The sequence below is a fragment of the Bos indicus genome, chromosome 5 (genome assembly GCF_029378745.1).
Source record: "Bos indicus isolate NIAB-ARS_2022 breed Sahiwal x Tharparkar chromosome 5, NIAB-ARS_B.indTharparkar_mat_pri_1.0, whole genome shotgun sequence".
Lineage (NCBI taxonomy): Eukaryota > Metazoa > Chordata > Mammalia > Artiodactyla > Bovidae > Bos > Bos indicus.
Genome location: NC_091764.1, coordinates 99,375,985 through 99,397,835, shown reverse-complemented (window position 1 = coordinate 99,397,835; position 21,851 = coordinate 99,375,985). Strand labels below are relative to the sequence as shown.

Here is a 21,851-nt window from a genome sequence, read left to right as displayed (position 1 = left end):
ATAATGAATATTATACATCCAATATAATCACCTTATTGAAATCTTCTTTATGACACAGGCGTATGTTAGTATAGGTAAATTTACTGAATTAAAAAGACTACATCTAACTAAAAGAGTTTCTGCATATCAGGGCAAATGAAAATACCAACAAAATGAAAAGAAAAACCTCAAAATAGTAGAAAACACTTGCAAATCATATATCTGATAAAAGTTAATATCCAAAATAGATTTCCCAGGTGGTGCAGTGATTAAGAATCTGCCTGCTGATGCAGGAGACACAAGACACTTTGGTTTGATCCTTGGGTCAGAAAGAATCCCCTGGATGAGGACATGGCAACCCACTCCAGTATTCTTGCCTAGAAAATCTCATGGACAGAGAAACCTGGTGAGCTACAGTCCGAGGAGTCACAGAGAGTCAGATACAACTGAGTGACTGAACAAACACATACACAATATCCAAAATACATAAGGAACTCATACAACTCAATACCAAAAATAAAATCCAATTTTTTTAAATGGTCAGAAAAACCGAACAGACATTTTTCCGAAGACATGCAGATGACCAACATGGAAAGGTACTCAGTATCACTAATAATCAGGGAAATTTAAATCAAAACCACAATAAGATAATATCTCACCACTGTTGGAATGGCTAACATCAAAAAGACAAGAGTAAGAGGTATTAGTGAAGAAAGGAGAAAAGGAAAACCTTTTGCACTGTTGGTGGGAATAAAAATGGATGTGGCACTATGGAAAACAGTATGGAGATTTCTCAAAATATTAAAAATAGAACTGCCATATGATCCAGAAATTCCACTTCTGGATATATAACCAAAGGAAATGAAAACAGGAATATGAACAGATATCTTTACTATTATGTTCATTGTAGCATTGTTTATGAACATTAATGGCCAAGATATGGAAAACAGTACAAGTGATATATATTATAAACATGTAATGAAATATTGTATAACAAATATTTATAACTGTATAAGATCCCTTGGAGAAGAGAGAGGCTACACCTTCAGTAATCTTCAGCTTCCCTGGTGGCTCAGATGGTAAAGAATCTGCCTGTGAAATTGAAAGGGGGGTTAATTCCTAAAGAGAAAAGTTGCTTTCAAGAAAAAAAAGGCATATGGGAAAGAAGAAAAAGCAAATTCATATACTTCACAACACACATTATTAGAGGTACTTTACATATTGATTGCATCCAAAGGACAGTTGTTCTTTAGGTTTAATTTAATGCCATTATTAAGAAAAAATGAGGTATAATTTTCCATTGTTAGTCCAGGAAATAACCTAGAAAACAGTGAAATTCTCCTATATATACACATAGTGTTTTGTTTCAAAGACGTCAATATCCAAGGATAGTTTATCTGAAATTATGAAAAGGATTACTAATAAACATGTAAGACAGTAATGGTACATTTCTTCCTGAATATACAGAACAATGGAGAAGAGAATGGCAACCTACTCCAATATTCTTGCCTGGAGAATCCCAAGGACAGAGGAGCCTAGTGGACTACATTCCAAGGGGTCATAAGAGTCGGATGTGACTGAGTGACTAACACACACACACATACAGTACAATTTTTTATTTTCTAATTTTTTGTTGCTACTATTATTCTAACTTTTTAAAGAAATTGCTGAGGATGTTTTAGAGTTTATTTGAAAACTGTACCACACAATCCTACAATTTTCACCACTTTGCAAAAAAAGACAATGGGGAAATAGCTTCAAAATTGCTGTCTTAGATATTCATATAGTTAAGACGGTTATCTATTAACACCCTCGGATGATCAACCAGTGTGTCTTAGATTGTCACCTACCACTTGATTGTACCATGAAAAATGGATTCTGCTTTATAAACTAATCAATTGTCATGCAGATATTGGCAGAGGCCCATAAGATAAACGGAGAAGGCAAATGGCACCCCACTTCAGTACTCTTGCCTGGAAAATCCCATGGACGGAGGAGCCTGGTGGGCTGCAGTCCATGGGGTCTCAAAGAGTCAGACATGACTGACTGACTTCACTTTCGCTTTTCACTTTCATGCATTGGAGAACGAAATGGCAACCTTCCCCAGTGTTCTTGCCTGGAGAATTCCAGAGATGGCAGAGCCTGGCAGGCTGCCATCTATGCGGTCTCACAGAGTCGGACATGATTGAAGCAACTTAGCAGCAGCAGCAGCATAAGATAAAAAAGATTATAGGTCACATTATAGGTCAGATTATGGGTCAATTAATAAAAAAAACATACCCTTGGAGAAGGAAAGCAAAATTTTATAGTGGTGGTTAAGGAGAAAAAAAAATATCACAATTTCCAGACTCTCAACCCTGCTGATAAGAAGATAATTTAATTGAAATTGAGTGATTACTATAGCCCATGTACAGCAGGGTAATTTTCAAAGTGGGAAAGTAGTTATTGAAAAGAATGATTCAGGTATAGGTGACCTTATTTGCAAAGCAAAAGTAGAGAGACAGATGTAGAGAATAAATGTATAATTATCAAGGGGGGAAGGGGAGTGAGAGGAATTGGGAGATTGGGGTTGACATATTTAAACTATTGATACTATGTATAAAATAGATAACGAATGAGAACCAACTGTATAGCACAGAGAACTCTGCTCAGTGCTCTGTGGTGACCTGAATGGGAAAGAAATTCAAACAAGAGGGGATTTGTGTACAAATTCAGAAAACTAAGATCATGGCATCTGGTCCCATCACTTCATGGGAAATAGATGGGGAAACAGTGGAAACAGTGTCAGATTTTACTTTGGGGGGCTCCAAAATCACTGCAGATGGTGATTGCAGCCATGAAATTAAAAGACCCTTACTCCTTGGAAGGAAAGTTATTACCAACCTAGATAGCATATTCAAAAGCAGAGACACTACTTTGCCAACAAAAGTCCATCTAGTCAAGGCTATGGTTTTTCCAGTGGTCCTGTATGGATGTAACAGTTGGACTGTGAAGCAAGCTGAACGCTGAAGAATTGATGCTTTGAACTGTGGTGCTGAAGAAGACTCTTGAGAGTCCCTTGGACTGCAAGGAGATCCAACCAGTCCATCCTAAAGCAGATCAGTCCTGGGTGTTCATTGGAAGGACTGATGCTGAAGCTGAAACTCCAATACTTTGGCCACCTCATGCAAAGAGTTGACTCATTGGAAAAGACCCTGATGCTGGGAGGGATTAGGAGCAGGAGGAGAAGGGAATGACAGAGGATGAGATGGCTGGATGGCATCACTGACTCCATAGACATGAGTTTAGGTAAACTCTAGGAGTTGTTGATAGGGAGGCCTGCTGTGCTGTGGTTCATGGGGTCACAAAGAGTTGGACACAGCTGAGCAACTGAACTGAACTGAATAGCTGATTCATTTTGCTGTATAGTAGAAACTAACACAACATTGTAAAGCAACTGCTTCCTGGGGAAGCAGATACATGACTCTATGCATTTGTCAAAGTCCATAGAACTGTATATCACAGAGTGAATTTTGATGTAGACTAAAATAAACAGAAATTCGTCAAGATATCAAGGGATCCCAGAATGAGATGCAAATCACAACAAATGAATCTAACTATAATACAAATACATGAAACAATCTCACTGAAAGTGTTGGGAAAAATAGGAGCTGACTTAAGTGGGTTTGGAAAATGGCATTTTGGTCAGAAATGATAAAGTTAGAAGCAAAAGGAGCCTACATAGTGATCTAGTTGGTCAATTTGTTTCTCATGATAGATGGGTTAACACTTCTGAAACGGATTTATGTGTACAGATGGAAGTTGGTAGGAGACAGATTTCACACTTTCTGAAAAGCAAGTTACAGACCAAGCAGAAAAGGTAGGTTAGACTAAATACTGTGCCACTAGATTAGAGTCAGCAACATCTGTTTGAACTCATGTTTCACCCAATGTACATACAGATGAAGACATATACAAACAGATGCACATACGTGTGTATACATGGGTTAATACAATGCCTAGCTCTGTCCACTTAAAAAGTTAGAAGCAGTGAAACCCCCAAAGCAGCAAACATACCCAGTACCCAGATCTTGGTTTTTAAATGTTATTCATCAGTAAAAGGAACTAGAGCTCTTTGGAGAAATGACTGATTCTAAAGTTAGCACAGAGAAAATATATAAGCTGAGAGTATCTTACAGTGACAGAAAGTAGAAAGTGCTCAAAAATAAAAAGATTAGGGTAGGTCAAAGGCACAGAGGAGCTACCTAAAAGATCTCCCAAGAGGCAAAAGTGGAACAATTTATGCAACAAAAGTAATAAAGTAGTATTGCATTATAAACCCAAGAATAAAATTCATATCAGTGAACCCATGCTATTAAAAATAAGTGATTGAATAATTAAATAAATGGGAGAGAAAAGACAAATCTTTACAGAAAATTTTCAGACATTCTTCTGCCCAGGAGGTGTAGTTTAACTCTGACTGAGGGTAGACTGGCTTTGGTGACTTGCTTTCTTCCATAGAACAGAGCTTGGAAAGAAGAAAATGATAACTTCACAGTGGGAAAACCTGACAAACACAAATTAAACCAAGTGATAAGGTTAAGATCACCTTATCTTATCACCTTATCCATACCTTGTGGATAAATGTTATACCTGATAAGACCTGATGATTTAGGTTAGTTCACCTTTGTGGTAGTTTTTCTGAAAATCCCACATTTCCAGTCTAAACAAGAGAAAAACATCAGAAGAGCAAACTTAAGGGGCATTTGACATGAAATCTGGCTGCAAGAAAAGACTGGAAGTGTTACAGAACAAACAGAACATTATGACTGAATGTCGTGTTGTATCCTAAATTGAAATAATGCCATTTGCAGCAACATGGTGCTATTGTTCTATCAGTCAGTCGTGTCTGACCTCATGGACTGCAGCATGTCAGGCCTTCTTGTCCCTGCAGCAACATGGATGAACTTAAAAATCAGTTGATATACTGAGTAAAGTAAGTCAGACAGAGAAGGAGAATTATCATATAACACTCCTTATATGCTGAAGCTAAAAAGAAATGATACCAATGAACTTATTTACAAAGCAGAAACAGATTCTCAGACTTAGAGAACTATGTTTTCAGGAGGAGGAGAAAAGATGTGGGGAAAGGATAGATAGGGAGTTTCAGATGGGCATGTACACACTGCTCTATTTAAAGTGGATAACTAACAGGGACCTACCATATAGCACAGGGAACTTATGTGGCATCCTGGATGGGAGAGGAGTTTGGGGGAGAATGGATACATGTATGTTTATGGCTGAGTCCCTTTGCCATCACCTGAAACTATCACAATACTGTTAGCTTACTCCAATACAGAATAAAATTTTTTGAGAAAAATGAAAAAAGCAAAAATAAAAAATTTGAAAAGCACATTAATGGAAGAAGTGATGAAATCCCCCCAAATGTTTCTCTTTTACTAATGTTTAAGTATTTTTTAGCTTTTTAATTTATTTACTTATTTTTTTATTGAACGATAATTACTTTACAGAATTTTGTTGTTTTCTGTCAAACCTCAACATGAATCAGCCATAGGTATACATATATGCCCTCCCTTTTGAACCTCCCTCCCATCTCCCTGAAGAATTATTTACAGGGCAGCAATGGAGAAATAAACATAGAGAATAGACTTATGGATATGGGGAGAGGGGAGGAGAGGGTGAGATGTATGGAAAGAGTAACATGGAAACTTACATTACCATATGTAAAATAGATTGCCAATGGGAATTTCTGTAAGGCTCATGAAACTCAAACAGGGGCTCTGACTAATATTTAAATATTTTTGAGCATTATTGTCTTGTTAAATTTTGGCTTGAACTGTGCTTACATGGTAAAAGTATTTCTGAATACTAATAACTGTGACCTGTTAGCTCATATTATTAAAATACCACAACAGAAAGCAAAATAAACTTCCAATGTGCTCTGTGTATAAAGAAAGAAAATACATATTGATTTTTAATTTTTATAATAGGAGAAATAGAGCATACATAATATTTTGAAAAATCTGATATCACCAAGATTATTTTTAAGAAGTATACTTTGTAAATAGCAAATACTAGGTTTCCAATGCTGACATTTTTTTAATATCATCCTCTTTTCCGTATTTTGAAATTTAGAGTTCTTTGAGTTTGTTTCTTTTGGTGCTAACTAAAGACTGAGGCTTATATGAAATAACAGACTGTTCAGTGTTCATCAGCTATGGATGTGTTTGTGTTTATCTACATGAGTATGTTCTTGAAATTAAGACAAAAGAAAAGCCAACAAAAAGTTAACAATACCTGTTAGGTTGTATTATCACCTCGTAAAAAAAACTTGATATTTATTTTTAATAAATTTCAAATTCTTTCAGGATTAAATGAGGTAATATCTGCAAAGTGCTTAGCACAGTGCTGTAAAATATTCAGTAATCTAGGTAAATTAATTTTTAAATTTGGAGAAACCAATTTGTAAGGTGAAGCATAATCATAGTAAAGGTTATGAGAACTATGTTAAATGTGGAAGATTAAAGAATTAGTGACATTTAGAAATAATGGGCACATTATATCATGCAGAAAGAAATTTCTGTAGAGAGGTATAATATTGTAAAGAAAAATTATCAAGAAGTGGGTGAGAGAATTGAGTTTTTGATTAAGTGGAGAAACTAGTGATCAGGAAGAAGTGGAAATATTCAGTGGACTTGCTAATTTGAGAAGCTAAGGCCTAAGCAAATGTTTTCAGGTTCTAATTACATGGTGTTGAGTGTTGAGCTTACCAGGTGGTTGTTTTAGATGAAGTCTATCGGAGAAGGCAATGGCACCCCACTCCGGCACTCTTGCCTGGAAAATCCCATTGACGGAGGAGGCTGGTGGGCCGCAGTCCATGAGGTCGCTAAGAGTAGGATACGACTGAGCAACTTCACTTTCACTTTTCACTTTCACACATTGGAGAAGGAAATGGCAACCCACTCCATTGTTCTTGCCTGGAGAATCCCAGGGACAGGGGAGCCTGGTGGGCTGCCATCTATGGGGTCGCACAGAGTCAGACACGACTGAAGTGACTTAGCAGCAGCAGCATTGCAGTTAAGTAGGAAATGGCAACCCACTCCAATATTATTGCCTGGGAAATCCTATGGACAGAGGAGCCTGGCAAGCTACAGTTCATTGGGTTGCAAAGAGTCAGACAGGATGGAGCAACGAACACACACAGAGCAGTTGAAGAGAGCAAGACAAAAATAAGAAGGGACTACTACAAGGCCCAAAAGGACATTTAATCAGAACATAAGTAACATTCCTCTTTTACAGCCTACATAGAGTTACTTTTTTATTACACTCATTCTGTTTGAAAATTTGGTAACAAATTATTTTTATATCAAAATAGGTTTTCCTTTTGTCATCAATTCTCCATACTAGAACTTAATGGAAAACTCTTACAAATGCACCACTCCCAAATGTGTTTTTTGTTTTTTTTTTTATGAATGAAATCCACAATTGAAATACATTTCTTATTGTGCTTTTTATAATTATTGAACGGTGAAAACAGATAAAACTGTCTTTTTCTACTGAGTTAAAACCCATATACATAAACTGCATTACCATTGTTATTCATTACACTATTGGAACTGCTACTTTAGACTACTAAGAGGGTGTATATGTGTGTGTGTGTGTGCGTATGTGTGTGCTCAGTCACATCCAACTCTTTGTAACCCCATAGACTGTGGCCTGCCAGGCTCCTCTGTCCATGGAATTTCACAGGCAAGAATACTGGAGTGGTTGCCATTTCCTTCTCCAGGGGATCTTCCCAATTCAGGGAAGATCAAACCCACATCTCTTGTGTCTTCCTGCATTCACAAGTGGATTCTTTACCACTAAGAGGGTAAGGTTTATCAGACAGTAAAGAATCTGCCTGCAATGCAGGAGACCAGAGTTTGATCTCCAGGTTGGGAAGATCCCTTGGAGAAGGGAATGGCAACCCAATCTAGTATTCTTGCCTGGAGAATTCCATAGACAGAGGAGCCTGGCAGGCTGCAGTCCATGGACTTGCAAACAGTCAGACAGGACTGATCGAATAACCTACTTACTTAAGAGGGTAAGCCAATATATTTCTATTCATTATTAGAGTACAGACTGAAGGGGAATGAAATAAAAAATCTTAAAACCTGAAGCTTATATGTAGAAAGTGTATTTAGAGATTATACAGTATACTTGTATTGGAATGAACTGAAAAGTAGACTGTAAAAAATTCATGTGCTGGAAAAAAATGTTTCAAAAAATAAAGCAATTGAATTTAGGTATATTTTAAGAGAACCAGGGTTTGACTGGCTCTTCAGCTAATAAATCTTAACATCTTAAAATGTATTATTCAAAATCCCCTTCAGAATAATGTGAAGAGAGATGGACTATTAGCATTCATATATTTTCACTGAGTTAACACTACTGTAGTTTAGAAGATGAATTTAAATATATCATTATGTACAGTTGCTATTTAAAGCCCAAACTAGTGTCTGAAGCCCAAACTAGTGTTTGATATAGGGATTATATTTAGAATCCTAGCATTTGATGGTGGTCATAGTGGTGTTGATGACCACCCCCCCGCCCCGGCCTCACTTTTTTTTTTAAACATGCAGTGTTTGGATTCTGTGCAAAGTGGGTATGGCCCTTTAAATTATTTTTCTCAGTCATCTGCGCTGTTAAAATACGACCTTCCTCTGTAAAACAAAAAAAGCAAATGGTAAAGCCTGAAGTTCAAATATGAGCTGCTTTCTTACATCTTTGCAAGGAGCTGGCAAATACTGAAGCTCCTTTGGAGCAAGAACCAGTCATATTTAGATCCCAGGAAGAACCATCTTTTTTTTTTTTTTTAAAACCTTTTTATTTTATATTGGAGTACAGCTGATTGGACCTAGAAACTCATACCGAGTGAAGTAAATCAGACAGAAGAGCCATCCTGAGTCCAGCTCACGCATCTGTGCCATTCGCCCACTGGGGTTTACCTTTTCTCTTTGGACTAGTCTTCAGCAGAAATCGCCAAACTAACACAGGTATCACCAACTATACCTATAGCTGTTGCTCTCAGCATATATCATTATAACCAGTGCCACTTGATTGTATATACGGAGCACAAAGAATAGAGATTTTAAAAAGTAATTAAGTAAATTTAATATTGTAAGAAAAAGAGCTAAATCATTCAGATTTTAAAATTACTTTACAAGGTAAATTACCTTATATTTTTTCATGGTTTACCATTGAATACAACCAATAGTGTTGTTAGTCAATATTTCAATATATCTCTTGGATTAACTGAGTGGACAGACCAAATGATCACATCAATGAAGGCAGGATGTGAGCAATAAAATAATTATTTAATCAGTGATTAATTGTTCTTGTCTATATAACACTGTGTATCTCTATTTCATACCTACATCCAGAATTTTCTTATATATGTGATATAGCTTCCATATTCCTCATATATTCCAAATCTGGTAAAGAATTTTTAAAAGCATTAGAAATCTATTTCTGTACAATTGTGTTGTCTTATGAGAAGTTATCTTTAGGAAACTTTAAATGCTATAAGTGAATATTATGAACACAGAGGTCTATATATTTTAATCATATTATAAAAAATAACAATGGAGCGTACTTCTCTGAGGAAATGAAAATATATGAAAAGTATTTTATTTGGTGACATGCTGGCAAACTAGTGAACATAAGAATTTTCAATTTGTTTATCAGAATTCTATTATATAGAATATTGTTATTATCAAAATTATATTTAAACTATTTGAAGTAAATTGCTTTTAACCTATATGTTCAAATATTATGGACATAATGCCAGACACCCTACAGTATTATTTAATTACAAATAAACCAATTTGGATCACTTTTGTAGGGCTTTCATTTTTAACAACTTGTTGGAAGAGGATCTTTCAGAGATAATGGGAGGTAAACTATCTTTAATCATGAAAAAAGAATGAAGATAAAAAGATAGAAAAATATCAGAAGAACTAAAGACAGAGAAATTTTAGAATACATTATGTAACACTATCTTTACAATACAAAATGACTCATAAAAATTATATTGGCATTTTTCTGGATAGAGTTTTTAAGTATAGTATGAATATTTCATCTATCATAGCACTGTTACCCTTTTAAAGTATATATCACATTTAGAGAACTCCAGGTAAAAGGTGAAATGATATCTAAAGAGATGTTAACTGATAATTTTAAGAATGGGAAAGAAAATAACCTGAGACAAAAATCTTTCTTAAAAGAAAATTGCAAAAGTAAAATCATGCATCAGTAATTAAATGGCATGAAATAATGATGTCAGTAATACACAAAGAACCCAGAAAGATAAAACCTGAAAACTTAGATTTATATGTCTTAGAATTGCTATTACAATTTTTTAGAGATGAGTGGAAAACATGCAACACATGCAACGGTGAAACACATTCCTTCCAAAAAGCCAGCGCGAAAAGAAAGTGAGTGTTTTTTTCTCCCAATCTCTACTGAATTGTGATATTATTCGTTCCCTTGGTAAATAATTTTTATAAGGAATTTAATTTTAATTTAGCATATGACACATTATGTCTAACTCATTCTCAAGATTTTGTCATTTAAAAGATTTACCTAGTGGACTTTACATAGTAAGAAGAAACAAATTACGTAAATCTCCTTTATTTGGGGAAAAAAAAAAAAAACTTTGTCAACTCTGTTCAAACATATTTATAACCTACATGCTTTATGAGAAATAATGTGACTATTAAAAAGTTTCTATTTTAATCTCCAGAGACAAAAGAGCAGCTAATTTACACAGAAGTGAAAACAGTCACTTCACAGTCCAACCAGACAAAGATAACAAGAACTAAATCACCTGAAGAAAAAGGTAAAGTTTATGTAGAGGCCTAGCTTGTTGTTGTTTAGTGACTAAGTCATGTAAGACTCTTTTGCGAGCCCATGGACTGTAGCCCACCAAGTTCCCCTGTCCATGGGATTTCCCAGGCAAGAGTAGTAGAGTGGGCTGCCGTTTCCTTCTCTAGGAAACCGTCCTAATCCAGGAATCAAAACTGCATCTCCTGCTTGGCAGGTTGATTCTTTACCACCGACCCACCAGGGGAGCCAGACCTAACTTACATCTTCTCCAATTGCTCAGTTTACCATGGTACCAAATTACTAAGCCTGCCCAGTTTCACGGGGTTGCTTAAACTATATCCTATAACCTAAACAAAAAATGTAGTATTGCAAATGAAATGTCCATATTTATCATATTGCAGATAATTATTGTAGTCTGGGTGCTATATACATAAATTCGTAACTGAGCAATCAAGTGGCAAAATTCATTCTTTTCAACTTGTTTGGAAATAATTGTGACTCTCCTGATGTCATTATCCACTTGTTCTATGAAGTTTCAAGAAATAATGCATGATTAATATTATTTGATACATATTTGGAGTTATAATTTCTTCTACTGCTGAAACTATAGCAAAGTTCCAATAAGGAAATGATGGGTATTTATATATATATATATATATATATATATATATACACTTTGTATGCATGGAAGCACACAATATTTACAAAATTATAAATATACTCTGATCATGGGTCAATAAAATTGACTCATACAGATATGATTTAGAAGTATGTTTGCACTCCAAAAACCAAATACCTGTATTTGATATTTACTTTGTATTCATAAATCATAGAGATGAATCAGAGGATTATTTTGATAAAGTTAGAGTAAGTGACTTTCCTAAGAGATCTATATTAACAGAACAGAATAACTCTCATTTCTTTCAAATTGTTCATTATCCATTTCAATTTATAATTCCAAGTTTGAAGACATTCAAGAGTTAGGGTTTTGAATTTATGGAACAATCTGCCTCTAAACCCTGCTCTGTAACTTAATCTTTACTCTGTTGATCTCAGCCTCTTTTTTTTTTTTTTCCCTCTGGATAGGGTCTTCAGTTCCATTTCCTTGGTTTTTCACCGTAGTGATTCTTGGAATCTTCTGTTTCCTTCTCCTTTTAACCACAGGAATCTTAGGATTTATGGGTAAGTTAAACAAGACCAGTGCCCTGAACCAAATGTCTCCTCCCTTGGGAATTACTATTTTTACCAGTCTTCTTTTCCTAGTAGTTCCAAAACTATGATCTCCAGTGCTACCCAAGAAACCTTTCCACCATCACCACTAATGTAATCACTTGGACAGTTATCAAGTTCCTCAAAAGTTTCTAATGTCTTCTTTACTGACACAGCCTGGATCATATTCCGGATACTTCCAGGAAAGACTATATTTCAGATTTTATTGATGACTGATCATACTTTGTGAACATTAATTTCTCTGTATTCTCTGATGCCTTTTCATAAATGGTCCAATCTTCCTGCAATCTCCATTCTGCAGTTCAAACTTACTTTTTAAAATTGTTTATTGTCACAAACACCTAATACAACCCAACAATGCTTTTTCTCCTATATTATTACAGTCACCTCCTAAAATCAAGAGACTTTCAAAATCCTATTGCAATTGCCAGATAAACTTCTCCGAGTATATCTATGATCATGTCATCACAATGCCAAGAAACTGTCTCATCCTGTATTTATTATGTTAAAATTCCCCTACTTGTATTTGCCTTTGTGAATCAGTTTTATTTCAACCAAATGATTTTTAGCTTTCCTCCCTATGTACAGATTGGCTTCAGATAATTTTAGATCATTTGCTGGTCCCTGCAAGGTTCTCTAAGTCTCTCTGCCACAGTACGTTTGTTTATGCTATTCTCTTCATCTGGACAGCCTTCCTCATGTAGCCTGCCTCTGCCTATGAACATTTTAGACATCTCTCAAGGCCCATTTCATAGGACATGGATGACTTTTCTAAATCATCCATGATGTATTTTCTAACTCCCTAACTTGATGTCAATTCTCTCTGTCTAAAACCCATTTTGTGACTTTTTATTATTACTTTCTATTGGAGTATAATTGCTTTACAATGTTGCTTTAGGTTCTGCTATACAATGAAGTGAATCAGCTATATGTATAGATATATCCCCTCCCTCTTGGACCTCCATCCCACCCATCTAGGTCATCACAGAGCACCAGGCTAAGCTTGCTATGCTCATTTTATACATGGTAGTGTATATATGTCAATTCTAATCTCCCAATTTGTCCCTCTCTCTCCTTCCCCTCCATGTCCACATGTCCGTTCTCTACCTCTGCGTCTCTATTCCTACAAATAGGTTCATCAGTACCATTTTTTTAGATTCCATATATATGCATTAATATGCGATATTTGCTTTTCTCTTTTTGACTTACTTCACTCTGCGTAACAGGCTCTACGTTTGTCCACCTCAGTTTAATTGACTCAAATTCATTCCTTTTTATGGCTAAGTAATATTCTTGTTTATATGTACCACAACTTCTTTATGCACTCATCTGTCAGTGGACATCTACGTTGCTTCCATGTCCTGAATGTTGCAAATAATGCTGCAATGAACATTAGGGTACATGTGTCTTTTTGAATTATGGTTTACTCAAGGTATATGCCCAGTAGTGGGATTGCCGTTTCATATGATAGTTTTATTCCTAGTTTTTTTAAGGACTCTCCATACTGTTCTCCATAGAGACTGTATCAATCTACATTCCCACCAATAGTGCAAGAGGGTTCCTGTTTCTCCACATCCTCTGCAGCATTTATTGATAAGCCAAACTTTTTGAATTGTATGCCTGTGTGTATACATATAATCATGTATATAACAGATATATATTACTTTTATTAACATACAATTCTCTGGCCATATATTCTCACTTTTACTGAGTAAAATTCAGTGACTTCAAGTATATTCAGAGGTGCACAACCATGAAACAGACTGTTCATCATTCAATTGTGTCCAATGCTTTGTGACCCCATGAGCTGTGGGCAACCAGGCTCTTCTGTCCATAGGATTCCCCAGACAAGAATACTGGAGAGGGGTGCCGTTTCCTTCTCCAGGGGATATTCCAGACCCAAGGATCAAACCTGGGTCTCCTGCATTGCAGGCAAATTCTTTACCATCTGAGCCACCAGGGAAGCCTAACTTTTATCAATATTAGAGCATTTTCCTTACTCCAAAAAGAAATCTCACACTCATTAGCTATTGCTTCCCATTTCTCTGAAAATTTGCTAGCCTAAAGCAACCAATTATCTATTTTATGTCTCTCTAGATTTTCCTGTTCTGGACATTTCTTAAACGTGGAATCATATAATACATGGTCTTTTGTGACTGGCTTCTTTCACTTAACATGATGCTTCCAAGGGTCATTCATGATAGGATATATCAACATGGCATTCCCTCTAATAGCCAAAAAATATTCCACTGTATGGATATAATTAATCTATATATTAATCTTGTATCAGAAATAATTTGTAAATATTTTCCCCATTATTTGTATTGCTTTTCACTCTCTTGTAGTGACTTTTCATGTGTAAAAGCTTTTAATTTTGATGAAGCCCAGTATACTCTTACTTTGATCACTTGTGTTTTGGATATCATATCTAAGAAACCATTGCCTAATCCAGGATCACAGCTTTCACCTATGTTATCTAATGTCATAATTTTAACTTCTTCATGTGTGTGTTTGATCCATTTTGAGTTAATTTTCATGTGATATAAGGTGAATATGAGGTATTTTTTTCCATTTATTTAGGTCTTTAATTTTTAACAATTTTCTTTTTAAAGTACATGTTTTACACATCTTTGTTAAATGTATTCCTGAATATTTTATTATTTTTGATGCTATGATAAATAGAACATTTTTCTTAACGTTGTTTTCAGATTAGCCATTGCTAGTGTTGAGATCACAAGCTTTACCTTGAAGACAATGGCAATCCACTCCAGTACTCTTGCCTGGAAAATCCCATGGACAGAGAGCCTGGTAGGCTGCAGTCCATGGGGTCGCGAAGAGTTGGACATGACTGAACGACTTCACTTTCACTTTTCACTTTCATGCATTGGAGAAGGAAATGGCAACCCACTCCAGTGTTCTTACCTGGAGAATCTCAGGGATGGCAGAGCCTGGTAGGCTGCCATCTATGGGGTCACAGAGTCGGACACGACTGACGCGACTGAGCAGCAGCATTCCCAAAGGCTTTTTTATGCTGTAATTTTTTGTCTTCTTGTATAGTCTTAGCTCTCTAAAAAGCACAGGAATAAAACTCCTGAACATTAACTGACATATTAAAATTTAAATTATGCCTATTAGTCTGCCCCATGTTATGCTTTCCTAGAACTAATGATGTACGTAAAGTTTTCCAGGGTCGCTTACCAGAGCTTCCACTGGACAATGGAACACAAGAAAATTCCGCATCTAAAAACATAACTTTCAAAGAGAAACCACTTTACACAGGTATGTAGACATAAAGACTGAGACCAACAAGTTTCTTCTCTGCTTCTCTCAATCACTTGATAACCTGCTCAAATTGGATTTTATTTTAGAATCAGACAATTGTGGAGTCCAACTTTCATTTCATTTCATTGGGAAAAAAAAACTTAGTCTTTCCCAGTGGTTAGATTCTTCTGTATCCATGGTACATTCTTTTAAATCACTGTTTCACAAAATAATACTTTTTCTAACAAATAGTCTTAACTCTCCTTTAGCACATTCTCTAATCATTATTATATGCTCTCTTGTGGATATGTAGATCAAGTACTAGGTTTATGTACCTGATATACATAAACAGGTACAATGTATCAATGCTAAGTTAAGATCGGCTCTGTACCTATAGATTTTACTTAGTCTAGAGAATGCTTCCCTTGTGGCTCACCTGGTAAAGAATCCGCCTGCAATGCGGGAGACCTGGGTTAGATCCCTGGGTTGAGGAAATCCCCTGGAGAAGGGAAAGGCTACGCACTCCAATATGCTGGCCTGGAGAATTCCATGGACTGTATAGTTCACAGGTCACAAAGAGTCAGACATGACTGAGTGACTTTCACTTTCTTTCTTTCAGAGAATACAAAGAAGTTGTTTTCTCCTGTGAACTCCTATCTGTAGAGATTGTGAGAAAAAACATCAATTTTCTAAGATATATATCCTAGAGAATTTTAATAGTCTTATGCATAGATTTGGAGGGATGTAAGTCATCTCCCTAAGGCCAGGAATGTAGAAACGAAGTCCATCCATCTCACGAAATCAATGGTTTTACAAGGAGTAGAAAGGATTCCTCAGTAGCTAAGTTCCAGAGCATTCCTTTCAAGATACACACTGAATGGTCTCCGGGGAATATCTTTTGTTTTGAAGGAAAGGAATGTAAAAGTAAATGGTCGTGTTGTGGACAGAAATGTTACTATATTTCGGATGAATTGAAGAACTTTGAAGAAAGTAAAAAAAGCTGCAAGGAAATGGACTCCACACTTCTTAAGATAGAAGATAAGGAAGAACTGGTGACGTATTTCTTTTTCCATCTCACCCTGTGTTCATCTTATTCATCTGGCCATCTGGCCCGTTAGGTGTTGCCTAAATCATTTTTTTCTTTTTTAAGCTGTGCTGGGTCTTCCTCGCTACCCGTGGGCTTTCTCTAACTGCGGTGACAGGGCTTCTTGTGGAGGTGACTTCCCTTGTTGTGGAGTATGGGCTCGAAAGCTCAGGCTCAGTAGTTGTAGTGCGCAGGTTTAGCTGTCTGTTGCATGTGGAATCTTACTGGACTGGGGATCCAAGCTGTGTCCCCTGCGTTGCCTGACAGATTCTTAACAACTTGACCACGGGGAAGTCCTGTTAGCTAAATCTGAATGCTTGATAATATTTGAGTGTCCATAGTTTACAGTTGTAAGTTGATTCAGATCTAGACAGTTCTCATCTTAAGGTCAGAAATACAAGTAGAAATGAAATTAGAATTTCCTTTAATTCATCTAACTCACCCACAGTTAGAACTTTTCCAGTAGAGCAAATGTAAAGGGAAACATGAAACAATTAGGAAAAAATTATGCTTAAAGTATTTCATTTTATCAGAGATAATTATATTTTCATACTAATAATTTCATGGAAATGTAGCTTCTCTCTGAAAAAAAAAGTCATTTTACCTCCAACAAATCAAGAAGTACAATACCACTGAGTTTAGGGTAAAAGGAAGACTTAGTATGAATTTAAAATTGAAGATCAATTAATTCAAACTCATATTAAATTTTAACTCATACTAACTTCCAAGAAAATTGAACTAAATATTTCATAATCCTTATCAATATCCTTGATTTGAATAGAGAAATAATTTACTATTATTCTTTCAAGAAATATATTCTTACATTCCAAGTTAAGGAGAATCTTTATTATTCTTTCACAGACACTGAGACTAACTCAATTATCTGTAAGAGTACAATCACCCATATCTTTGGCTTTTAACAATTCATAAATAGTTATAAAAATATGAACTTGAAAACCATCAAGAAAACAGAGCAAATCTGAACCCGAAAAGAAGACCTTTGCAGATCTGAATTAACTTCCTTTTTATTCCAAGGGGCTTCCCTGGTGGCTCAGACAATAAAGAATCTGCCTGCAATGCAGAAGATCTGGGTTGGATCCCCTGAAGAAGGGAATGTCAACCCACTCCAGTATTCTTGCCTGGAGGATTCCATAGACAGGAGAGCCTGGTGGGCTCAAAAATTAGCTTTAGAGTCTAGAAGCCCTAATCTTTTATGTAGGATATCTTCATCAAGAAATAAGATCATCTATGAAAACCATGAAATTGAATGTCAAATCTTATGAGTAGATGGTATGTACGTCATTTTTTTCTGGGTAGAGAGACTAAGTTTTTGCCATATTCTCTATGGTGAAAGAAGCAAAGGAAAATAAAAACAAACTAAGGGTAAAAACTAAAGCAGAATAAAGAAATACAGAATTTATAGTCAGGAACTCTATCTTTAGTTCCCTTTCACACATTACTTTGCTTGTAATAAAACTGGTTATATTTTCTTTCCAACATATGTTAGGAAGATCACATGAGATAATATATGAACATTGCTGTTGTTTGTTGTTGTTTAGTTGCTAAGTCATGTCGACTCTTTTGTGACCCCATGGACTGTAGCCTGCCAGTCTCCTCTGTCCATGGGATTTCCTAGGCAAAAGTACTTGGGTGGGTGACCATTTCCTTCTCCAGGGAATCCTCCAGAACCAGAGATCAAACCCGTATCACCTTCATTAGCAGGCAGGTTCTTTACCACTGAGCCATCAAGGAAATCCCAATATATGTGCATAAATGTGGTAAAAATTAAGTTACAAGATGAACATCAGTTACATGTGTACTTATCAAGTAATTTCCAGATACCCATGTAAACATCTCATCTGGTAGAATGACCACTTCTTCAAGATGCTCACTTCACAAAAAATAAGCACAGTACTTTTGAAAAATAATTTAAATGACATTCGTAAAAACCTCATATCTGTCACACCTGGACCTCAAAATACCAACCAATTTTGCTCAGAATTTTTTCTTGAGCTACAAGTGTCAGTTTTGAAAGTAAATTAAGATATTTTAGTCTGAAGATTAAATAAGATAGGTACAGGACTTCCCTAGTGGTCCAATGGTTAAGACTTTACCTTTCAACCCACAAGGTACAGATGTGATCCCTCGTCATGCAGCTAAGAGCCCACATGCCTCTCGGCTAAAAATCCAAAACATAAAACAGAAGCAATATTACAACACATTCAATAAAAGCTTTAAAAATGATCTACATTCAAAAAATCTTTAAAAAAAGAGATAGGTAAGCTAAGACAGTGTTATTTTATGTCTCATTTTTGTCAATATATTTAATAAATATAACTAAGACTATTATTTTATCATTTGAACAGAATCAGGATGAAATTGATCTTGAAACTGTTGCTCAAAATAATAAAATATTAAAAAGATTATTATTTCATTTAAGAACTATGAAAAGACATTTTTCTCATAGAATATATCTCTTTTTATTGCAGAACTTCATTCAAAGCAGACTATCCTATTTCTATTGGATTGGATTATCTCGTAAAGGAACCAGAAATCAATGGACATGGGAAGATAAGTCATTGCCTTTTCTAAAATTGTAAGTCTCAAGAATAGATAGTAAATAAAAAGTTCCATATTCTAGTTTACATTTTGAAAAGTATATAGGGAAATGCACACTTTAATATATAGACAAATATACATACATATATGGGCATATACATGTGGCTCAGTGGTAAAGAATCCATTGGTAATGCAGGAGACACAGGTTTGATCCCTGGATCAGGAAGATCCCCTGGAGAATGGCAACGCACTGCAATATTCTTGCCTGGGAAATCCCATGAACAGAGGAAGCTGGCAGGCTACTGTCCATGGGGTTGTAAAGAATAGGACATAACTTAGCGACTAGCACACACATGAGCATTGCATGTACATACAGACACACACATACAAAGAATTTAAGTTCAGAAAATGAGTATATATAGAGAGGGAGGCTTTGCAACTTGTTGCTATAATCCTTATAAAGTATGCTTTAGGAAAGGCTAGGGCACCAAGGGATAGTTTCTTGTAAGGAAAGAAAAAATATATATACCTTAACTTTGAACCAATATTTCTTCTGTTTGCATTCAGATACATTATTTATATGCTTTATTTTATTTTAAGTGATTGGAAAGAGTCAAACGAAGGAAACTGTGCATATATTAAAGCAACAAAGATGTCTGCTTCTGACTGTTCCAGATTCAGGCGCTTCATTTGTGAGAAGTAGGTAGCTTGTCTTGCTACCTAATGAAACAACAACCAAAGACACATGCAACAACATTGCCTTATAAAAACTCAGACCCTTGGAAGTCCAGTCTGTATATCTCTCATTTCAGAATGCTTTGTTATGGGCTGCACCTATATTTTAGCTTGGTAGAGATACATTGTGGACCCTCCACTTCTGCCTCTTTCAAACATAAATCCCAGATCACACCAGTTATGAGCACAGTTTGGCAGAGTGAGAAACTATCAGTGCTTCTCATGAACCTTAGGACTGTGTAGTCAATTTCTGCAACTCACACAGATTTAGTAAGTAATCTTGCAACCTGTTGTCACAGCCATGTATATTTTACTTGGGATTTAATGCCAAGAGTAAGCGACGTCATTATTCTGTATCAATTGTATATGCATTTGTTTGATTTCTTACTTTTTAGCAGAAAGACAGTATAGTAACAGGAAGAAAACAAATAGATCTGTGTTTGTGACCTATACCACAACTAATAGCCTGAATGCTCGCTGGCAAGTCCAGACTTCTGTATATGATTCCATATTGCAAAGTGGCTGTACCGTTTTGCATTCTATTAGCAGTGTATGAGAATTCCATTTGCTAGTGTCCTACTAACTTTATATTGAAAACATGAAAAATTTCTTAATAAAGGTGTGGTATAATAAAGGTATATTTGTATATCTCTAATGAATGTTGCCGGGAGAAACATCAATAACCTCAGATATGCAGATGACACCACCTTATGGCAAAAAGTGAAGAGGAACTAAAAAGCCTCTTGTGAAAGTGAAAGTGGAGACTGAAAAAGTTGGTTTAAAGCTCAACATTCAGAAAACGAAGATCATGGCCTCTGGTCCCATCACATCATTGGAAATAGATGGGGAAACAGTGGAAACAGTGTCAGACTTTATTTTTCTGGGCTCCAAAATCACTGCAGATGGTGACTGCAGCCATGAAATTCAAAGACGCTTACTCCTTGGAAGAAAAGTTATGACCAACCTAGATAGCACATTCAAAAGCAGAGACCTTACTTTGCCAACAAAGGTCCATCTAGTCAAAGCTATGGTTTTTCCAGTAGTCATGTATGAATGTGAGAGTTGGACTGTGAAGAAAGCTGAGCACTGAGGAATTGATGCTTTTGAACTGTGTTGGAGAAGACTCTTGTTAGTCCCTTGGACTGCAAGGAGATCCAACCAGTCCATTCTAAAGGAGATCAGTCCTGGGTGTTCATTGGAAGGACTGATGCTAAAGCTGAAACTCCAATACTTTGGCCACCTCATGCCAACAGTTGACTCATTGGAAAAGACTCTGATACTGGGAGGGATTGGGGGCAGGAGAAGAAGGGGATGACAGAGGATGAGATGGCTGGATGGCATCACCGACTTGATGGACATGAGTTTGAGTAAACTGCAGAAGTTGGTGATGGTCAGGGAGGCCTGGTGTGCTGCAATTCATGGGATCGCAAAGAGTCAGACACCACTGAATGACTGACTGAACTGAACCAATAAATGATGTGCACCATCCTTTCATAGATCTCCTATGGTAAAGATTGATTAAATATTTTGCCTATTTTTATTGGGTTGTTCATTTTCTTATTATTGAGCTGAGAGTTCTCTCTTTATATGTTTTGGATGTTAATATTTTTTCAGACATTTGTTTCATAAATACTGCCTTCCAGTATACCTTGTATTCCCTTAACATTCTTTTTAGAAGTTTAGATGAGCAGAAGTTTAACTTTAAGAAGTGAAATAAATAATTTTTAAACATATGTTTGTATATTTAAGAAGTTTTTAATTAAGAAATCTTAATTAACCTGAACTTAAAAAATTTTCTCCTATGCCTTCTTCTAGAAGCTCTGTTTACATTGATATCTATATTTCATTGCATTAATTTTGTATATAGTGCAATGTATGGATTGATTTTTTTTTAATGTTTTGCAAAAAGATGTCTAGTTATTTCAGCACCATTTTTTGAAAATTGTACTCTTCTGTTCAATTATCATGGCACTTTTGTCAAAAATCAATTCACCACTTATACTTGTATCTATTTCTAAACTCTATCCTATTTCATTGATCTGAATATCTGCCTTCTTTCACCAATAATTTGATTATTGTGAATTTATAGGAAGTTGTGAAGTGATGTGAGTTCTCCTGCATTGTCTTTTTCAAAATT

The 21,851-nt window shown here is 35.8% G+C and overlaps 1 protein-coding gene across 1 annotated transcript; it reads left to right on the top strand.

The window, feature by feature from the left end:
• The first annotated feature begins 8,742 nt into the window (after positions 1–8,742).
• On the top strand, positions 8,743–20,348 carry LOC109558716 (natural killer cells antigen CD94-like). The gene is made up of 8 exons (XM_070790106.1): positions 8,743–9,014; positions 10,383–10,454; positions 10,763–10,858; positions 11,932–12,027; positions 15,256–15,354; positions 16,246–16,388; positions 18,910–19,016; positions 19,580–20,348. The coding sequence occupies exons 2-8, from the start codon at positions 10,385–10,387 to the stop codon at positions 19,680–19,682; spliced, it is 714 nt and encodes a 237-aa protein (XP_070646207.1). The 5' UTR covers positions 8,743–9,014; positions 10,383–10,384; the 3' UTR covers positions 19,683–20,348.
• Positions 20,349–21,851: the final 1,503 nt, after the last annotated feature.

Bases quoted from the DNA above. Each gene is read 5' to 3' on its own strand.
- LOC109558716 (XM_070790106.1), top strand. From the start codon at position 10,385: ATGAGTGGAAAACATGCAACACATGCAACGGTGAAACACATTCCTTCC. The intron at 10,455-10,762 runs GTGAGTGTTTTT...TTTAATCTCCAG, and splicing joins AAAGCCAGCGCGAAAAGAAA to AGACAAAAGAGCAGCTAATT. The intron at 16,389-18,909 runs GTGACGTATTTC...TTTTTATTGCAG, and splicing joins TAGAAGATAAGGAAGAACTG to AACTTCATTCAAAGCAGACT.